At 42.5% G+C, this 8,242-nt stretch overlaps 1 protein-coding gene across 2 annotated transcripts; it reads right to left on the bottom strand.

Annotated features, from left to right (window-relative positions):
* Window positions 1-1,107: 1,107 nt before the first annotated feature.
* On the bottom strand, window positions 1,108-7,767 carry lipg (lipase, endothelial). Of its 2 annotated transcripts, none has more exons than XM_084054912.1 (10): window positions 7,459-7,767; window positions 5,844-6,037; window positions 5,215-5,394; window positions 4,019-4,130; window positions 3,681-3,899; window positions 3,225-3,470; window positions 2,796-2,916; window positions 2,317-2,541; window positions 2,103-2,207; window positions 1,108-1,873 (listed from the first exon to the last, which is right to left on the bottom strand). In XM_084054912.1, the coding sequence occupies exons 1-10, from the start codon at window positions 7,547-7,549 to the stop codon at window positions 1,861-1,863; spliced, it is 1,506 nt and encodes a 501-aa protein (XP_083911038.1). In that variant the 5' UTR covers window positions 7,550-7,767; the 3' UTR covers window positions 1,108-1,860. The 2 variants fall into 2 exon arrangements, with proteins under 2 accessions (XP_083911038.1, XP_083911039.1); XM_084054913.1 differs by having other exon boundaries at window positions 5,844-6,004; window positions 7,435-7,574.
* Window positions 7,768-8,242: the final 475 nt, after the last annotated feature.

The raw sequence follows: 8,242 nt of genomic DNA, 5'->3' as shown, positions 1-8,242 counted from the left end.
TTAAGTCAATGAGAGCCAAGCCATATTCGACAAGCATTTGAATTAACACTGCCATTGGAAGATTGCAACATTTGTAAAATAAGTTTAAAATATGAGTATGTTTCTGACTGTGCGGTAATTGCCTGTCATTGCGAGACTGTCAATTGGTGACGGAATGTCAACCAATTCTCAGTCCATACTGCCAAGTAAGAAACTTCCTCTGTGCTCTTTAGATACCTCAATAAAATGATACAGTGTTGTGCATATCGAAGAACAAGAGCTCAGAAATAACGTGCATTGTCTTCTTTTATCTTCCTGAACAGATTCTCTGACAAAATAATATAAATTATATACTCCCCACTCCCCAGTCCCACTCCTTTGGGGTGTTTTCTATCCATGTACATTTTCACATGTTAGGCCTGCCGACTGTGAACAAAGATGTAACTTCCATCACTCAGTAGCCAGATCCCAATACTCACATTTCTGCCTCCTTTCCTCCTTCAGCATGGTGAAATTGGCGACCTGACTAAATAGGTGACCATCTTGTGTACTTCACATAACGTCAATTTCTGAACGTACATCACTGCTGTTTGTTTATTAACAGAGCAGTCAAAATTTCAGTATTGTGATCTGGCTATATATATATATATATATATACATACACACACACACACACTGTATGTAGGGCTGGCCCCCGCTGGATCCAGCCAAAAAGCATCCGGGGAACATTCTTTATGTTATGCTCCTTCATGCACAGAGGGAAATGTGCCATAAACCCAGGAATGTTTATTGGATTCCAGTTCCTTTACACATTTACTGGTATATCAGAGTGGCTTTCTTTGTCTGGAGATAAGGCATACTATAAGCTTATGAGTAAGAACTTTGTGAAACATTTGGTTAATAATGTGGATGGGTATGATTGCCAGATTTTAGTTAGGTTTGATGTGGCAATGTCAAACCAACTTCCTCATTTTGTTCGGGGTACTTCCCCGAAATTGTGGGCATACCAACGTGGACCATGGTGGGAAACAGCAGTATTCAGGGAAACGAGTTGAGATTCTTAGTTGACCATAACCTGATTTGTTACATGCTACCATTTAATCAGATCAATGTGGAAATGCGTCAACATACTTGAACACATAAACAAGATTTATTACAAATAACAGGTGAATTTTATTATTTTCCAAAAAGTTATTTACATTATGTACATAAAACACACAATTTACATTTACTAGGTGCAGTAACAATGACATTTTGCACTGAGCCTCTGAAAGATCATGTGCAAAAAGCTCACTCATCTCCTTCGGTTATACAGTGTATCACAATAATCTCACACAGCAGAAAGGCACACTTCTTGGTCTCTCACACATACACACGCACGCAAGCACACACATACTTTTACACACAAACACACACATACAATACTGCAGCAAGGTGTGCTTCAGGTCGATAAATAAGCTTGGTCTTGCAGTGCTTCTGTTCTTCATAAATAAAATAAAAAAACAAAAATGTACAGTAAAGCGACTAGACTTGCTGGTGAACATCCAATGACACATAACTGTATACTACTTCACTAGTCCACATAAGGAAAAGTTCTCTGAATCCTCTATGAATGTGTAACACGCTTAGGCCTGCCTCCGCTGCCAGCCCGCACACTGTCCAGCAGCTGTTCTATTGGACAGAGTCCAGGGCCATTCTGACCAGAGACCAATGGAAACCATCCACATGTATTCAGTGTTTGAGACCTCGTTTAAGCCTCTCCCGTCGCGTGCTGACCAATCCACCTCCTATGAAAAGTGCTCGAATGAAGAAAAGGCAGTACTCCTCACTATAACGTGTTGGGTCCCCATAGTGACAGTGCTGTGCTTGTTTGAGGTATCCTTACATGGGTATTCTGTCAAGCAAATACATTTGTTAGAAGTTAGAACACACGAGAAGTTATTTTAATCAAGCCTAATATTTCAAGGTTTTCTATAAGTGACACGGTTGTAAGATGGAGCATAAATTAGGCTTAGATTGCTGTTCCCCGGGCCGTTACATTATTCTAAAAATAAACAACATTTTCATTTGTTACAGTACATCCATTCTGCATTACTTCACAAGCCAACAGTAATATTCCATACCTTTTTCTTGGTTTCACTTCCCATCCATCGCGGCATTTTACATAAGTCACAGACTCTCCTGGTGATATCTCAGTCTTTAAAGGGTCTTGGGCACAGAATGTAAACCTATGACAACATGAGCAATACAGTCAGACAAAAAGGTAACATTGCAGATGAACCTTGAACAATTATGCCAAGTTATGTGCCATTCATCTGTCGGGGTGCCATCGCTTACTTTTTTTGCGTTTCTCCAGCTTTCACGCGAATCCGCCGTACTTCTAGCACCGGTTTGGCGGGCGCAGTTTGCCAGGACCACAAACTCTGCTTGATGTTCTTCCAGACGGCATTCCAGGAGTCAGCGGCTCCCTCCCAGCTCAAGCTGATCTTCAGCAGGTCCCCGATTTCGTCCTCAGTAAACACCAGGAACGTGTTGGTCAGGTTCAAGCCAACACTATCAGGCCTGAGCATTGAGAGGAAGAAGATTAAAGCCACATCATGATCACACACACACAGAACCTCAAATACACTTCAAAGTCCATCTACAAAGAATTATTTAATTCACCTGTATAAAGGCTACCAAATAGAACGGTTAGCATGCCTACATACATTGAACCAAATGGACCTGTAAGGAGGTCCCCTTAAGGGTCCATTTTTGTAAGGGTCCATTTGGAACCCAGACTGCCCTACAGTAGGACATGCAGATCAAGTACTTACACATCAACAAACATGTTTTCGGTATCATTGTGTTCTCCATGCAACCTGACGTGGAAGGTGGGGTCGGCGTTGTCAAACTGTTTCCTGTTGAACACGTGCATTTTCATCTGGTAGTGGTATCCTTTAAAACAGAAAGAATAGATAAGGCAAAGATTCAACAGCGGCAACCTTGAAAACAAAAAGTAGAATTACTCTGCCATCCACCACTAGGAACAGGAGCTAGCCCAGTGTCCAGTACAAATAGTTTGCAACCAGACACATTCGACATAAACATGAGATAACAGACATTACTACTGTAAATGTATAAAGATAAGACCCTCGAGGCTCGAGTGATCACGAACTTGACACGAGTACAGAACGGCTTATCCGTTTCAGTCCGTTTGTCACCACCGGAAGAAAGATAAAACCTGTCATCTCAGTTCAACTCACCTCCAAAGGGTGTGTCGGCACGTGTCTTCAGGTACATCTTGCTATTGCTACGTCTCTTGCGCATCTTCTTGGCATTGTAGCCGATGTTGTTGCAGCGGTTTTTGCGGCAGCTGAGGCAGATGCCTTTCTTGAAGCGGTCCGGCCCAGTGCACTGGTAGGCAAAGCTCATGTGGTCCTTGTTCATCAGGGAGTCCACGAACAAGTGCACAGCACGCTCATGCTCACACTTCATTACCTCCATGAAATCTTGAGGGGATTGAGAGAAATTTAGAATTGTAGGCAAACTGTAGTTTTCCCAACAGCTCAACATGAACACACATGCACTTTAAATAAAGTAAAAGTTCTCAATGTGTTGCTTACGTAAATTCAAAAACAATAACACCCCCAAAAAAGGGTACCTTGCTACTAAATTACTGTACAGCTATAAGTCACGTCTAGATAGTTTTAAGTACTTACTTCCAGCAATAGCCAGCACATCCCCGAGTGCACAGCCTGGCTGAACGTCGCCTCCATTGGGGTAGATATCAATGTCTCCTATTGGTTGCTGGATCCCAATGCTCACGCCCAAAGCCTCTCGGGTGTAGGTGTGCAGGACGTCGACAAAATCAGCATCGTCTGGAGAGAGGCGTTTCTCCTCTTCGACACCTTCAAACATAGGCCCTGCAGGGTCGAGACCTGCAAGTGCAAGAAACTAGTCATTAGGGACATTTTTTGAATCACCATCATGGCAACACCATTGTGAGATTTCCTCTGGGGAGCAAAAGTTCAAGTCATGTCAATTCCCGCCCACTTACCAGTGATTCTACCAACGTTCCCTCGTACATGTGTTCCTGCATAGCCTGCAACATGTGCCCCCAAACTGTAGCCAATCAAGTGCACCTTCTCCAACGGCAGCTGCTGCTCATCCTGTTTTGAAAGAAGTGATCAAAAAAATAACATCAGCAGCTGCCACCACAAACGCCCAACTACAACCGAACAAGTCCTGGATTTCAGCCAATGACAATCAGTAGTGCATGCTAAATCCAGCCAATCCCCACTCTGGTAATGAGTAGAGAATACATTCACACTCCTTTCCATGCACTGGCACCTCCGTCATCTGCCCCAGTTCATCTCCATGAAATACAGTTATTGTCTATGCCTAGAACTATGTGGCAGTATGCCCGAGTTACTCTTCTCTAGCAATTCATGCCCTAGCTTGATTTCCCTGAATGAGATAGTTGGCTTTGCCCCAATACTGATAAACAGCCACCTTTCCGCACTCCAATGGGCACTCAACTAAAGGCATATGGAGTGGCACAATAACAGAGGTCATTCATGTGAAAAATATTCATACAAGACAGAATAATGGGGGGGGAGGTGGCAGCGGTGGCCTAGTGGTTAGAGGGGCGGCCTTGATACCGGAAGGTCCCTAGTTCGATTCCCCAATTCATCACATCGATCATGAATCACCGCTGAATAGCCCTTGAGCAAGGCTTCCATGCAGGGTCCGGCTGGAAACAAGCTTCGTGCTTAGTCCGACACCCTGGGTAAACAACAAACTTTGCTTTTTGGGGTTCTTCTGCACACATTACCATGCTAAGTTTCAAAAGTTGAGGATTCAGATTCTTGGTATTGAGGCTGCCTTTTGAAGGTTCCTGATGCTTAAATTACCACTTTGAATGTGTGCACACCTGGAACTGTTAGCATGTGGTTCCTCTGTTGTTCTAAGAGTGCATGAGAGGTGGGAGAAGTGTTATATAAAATGCTTTGAGAGAGAAGTGTTACAGAAAGCACTTTATATGAATTTTCAGATAGCTGTACGTCTACCACCAAACATGTCCACACACTGAGCTCCCATTTTTGCCATAAAAGCTATACATTTGTTTTAGTGTATGCATCAGTCTTTACACAGTTTCATCGCAACATGTTGGATTTACGTGTGCACCTTTGACAACACACTGTTCAATGCTCTGGTCAAGGCTCATGAACCCAAATAAAACCCTGCACATACCTGGAGCCAGTCGATCATTTTGGCGATGTTGAGGCCCACGCGAAGGGTGTGGTTGACTGCATCGGGGTAGAGCTGATGAGCCAGCGATATCCAATCGACGACAATCACATTCGCCTCGCGTTCTCTCTGCATCACCGCAGAAACCAGCGTTTTCATCCAACTCTCAAACATCCCGCTCATCTGAAAGGAAGGGCCACGAGCGTCACTCATCTTTCCTTAGAACTAAAAGCCTCATAAAAAGGACCACCGTATAAGCTTCAAGTGTCAAATGAAACTTATCCATTTGCAACTCTGAGTGTAGACATGTAACCAAATGGACCCTTGTACACTCTCAGAGTTAAATGAACAAAGTGGAGTTTACAGTACGGTGACCTCTCTCCAGCACCATGACATCTACATGATACATTCCAACCAAAAGAGATCCAGACCAAGAATCAACATTTCTGCCCCCAATAACAAAACACACACATCATCAAAGACCTGCTTCTCAGCAAGACCCACAATGCAAGAGATGCTTAGATCTCAGAAATAAATAAATTTGCAATTAGATGAGGAAAGTAGTACAAATGAATAAGCCCATGAGTTTGCTCTAGTCTTAAATGTGTGCGTGTTCATTTTGATGAGCGTACCGTCCAGCCGTGGATAATGAGGATGGTTTTGGCTGTGGCATTAAAGCCACACTCCTCTAGACGCTCCTTGTTGCCAGGCTGAAGGTAACAGCCATCCTGTTCCAGATCTAGACTCTTTCGCATGTTGAACTTGATGAAGTCATCATTAAGAGAACTGTTGTCTCTTGACAACTGATCCAATCCATTCTCTGTACCTGATACAATAGAACAAAACAGAGGTTATAAAATCAGCTGATCTTTGATTTACAATAAACTACTGTGCCCTTTGTTAATGTGTCAATCTCGCATTCAATGTTGCAACTTTCAGTCACAAAAGGTCACTTTTTAAGAGATCTATGGGAGGTCAGAATCATGAGCGGCCCCCTTTGAACTTGGTAAAGAAAGACACTTCTTGAAGAACATCTGCTACAATAATGTGGAGTGTGCGGCTGCGCTCTGCACAGGGCCTGCAGCCAAAATGTCATCTATACCACTTTCTTTAATTTGCTTCTCTGACACAGCTGCAGACAGTGCTCCCATGGTGACATAACTTTCTAGTCCTCCTCAGGCCAAAGGGGTTGATTGATATGGCTAAATGAATTTGTTGTACTTCTTACTAGGCTGATTGACCAGTGGTGTAAAGTAACCAAGTACATTTACTCAAGTACTACTTAAGTACAATTTTGAGTAATTTATTTTACTTTACTGGAGTATTTCCAATTTTCAGTACTTTTACTTCTATTTCACTACATCTCAGAGACAAATTTTATACCTTTACTCCACTACAATCATTTGAAAACTTTAGTTACTAAGTACATTTTGATTATTACAGAACATACATTAACCACTTCAGCCCTATATACACACAGACATTTTGGCCATTTGAAAATAGTCTACAAGATCACAATGCGTCGCGATCCAATCAAGCAGGCTAATCGGCCTTACGGCTTGCTGCGAGTTTAAAACATGAATGAAAGTTGGTCGCCAGGACCCATATGCGTGTGGGCACAACAAATCCAAGAACGCAAAATGTGTTAATTTGATTATAGGCTACATTCTAACAGACCAAACAGGCTTGGCCAGTGTAATGAAGCGGTGCCTGGGAAAACGCGGAACACTGAGCGGAACGCGGCTCCAAGTGGAACACAAACCGTGGCTTTGTCCCTGCCTTGCCTTCCCCCAAAGGACACGTAATCTCTTCAAATCCATCCCCGCTTTTCAGCCTCACTTAATATTACCCTTACACACTTGTAACTGCGATGCAATCAACCCGATTAACGACGTGGATCACCAACAACAGTCCACTGTGGTAGCTAATGTGAGATTATGTTCAATTAGGCTTACTTTAACAGAGAAAATGTAAATGCAATAACGCGCATAATCTCTTACTTTCAGATGTGCGGTGGTAGGCTAGATCGACTTTTAACGGTAACCGGAACGCTCGCCCAAAAAAACCCTATTCTTTTCGGTTTAGTCATAGTTTACTGAGGTTCCGTTTAGGAATACCAGGTGGCGACCTTTCCGAGGTCGCCGGATTTGCCCCCGGGGCCACTGTGTTTTGGGGCGAGCGTTTTGGTATACCTAAATTTAGGCACGGTAAATAAAAAGACACGTTAGCAATGAATGAAAACCTTACCTTTAGCAGCTGCATTCTCCCCGGGTTGAGATGCAAATAGGACAACTACACACTGTAGAAAAATCCACAATGAGAGAGTGATACGATTCATTTCTCACCCACAAAGGAATGAGGAAGAAACGTTTTTTTGTGTGCAAATATTAACTCAAATCGTTCCCAGTGCCGGTGTATATAAAGTATATTAATATGCAGAGCTTTTAGATCCAATAACAGGACGATCGAGAGAGAGGGGGAGAGATCGAGCCGGGTGGTGCGTTACAGAGCGCGTTTGGAACCGGTTACTGACTCTCACTGAGTGAAATGTATGAAGTTGCATCAAGTGTCTCATTAGAGTTTTAAATAGTTTCTCCTTTTCAGTCATCTGATCATCGGCTGATCTATCTGGGATTCTATTGGTCAAGCCCCCATTTGTTTACGTTTAAAGGCGTGGCGGAGTTGAATGAACTAGTAGTAGGCGTCTCACATTGCGGCATTTTTTAACCCTTACATCAGTGGTTCCCAAACTTTTTAGCCCGAGTCTCGAGACATATTAAGATACATTTTATATCTCCCTGGGACCCAAATGAGTGAAAATAGCAGATATACAAGCCCACAACACGTCGCACATTTTAACTACTTATTTAAAGTATTATTTTCCCTCTAATTTTCTTTTTTTGATTGAATTATTTTGAAAACGTTTGAATTTATTTCTAACTTCTGACATTTTTTAAAAATGTTTGGGATTTATTTTTATTTTTTAATAATAATTAAAAACTAAATGTAGGAAACAAGAAAATAAAGGGGT

Source organism: Gymnoscopelus microlampas (genome assembly GCF_963454915.1).
Source record: "Gymnoscopelus microlampas genome assembly, chromosome: 4".
NCBI classification, from domain to species: Eukaryota; Metazoa; Chordata; class Actinopteri; order Myctophiformes; family Myctophidae; genus Gymnoscopelus; species Gymnoscopelus microlampas.
Note: the sequence above shows the minus strand (reverse complement) of the source record. Positions and strands in the feature narration are given on the sequence as shown.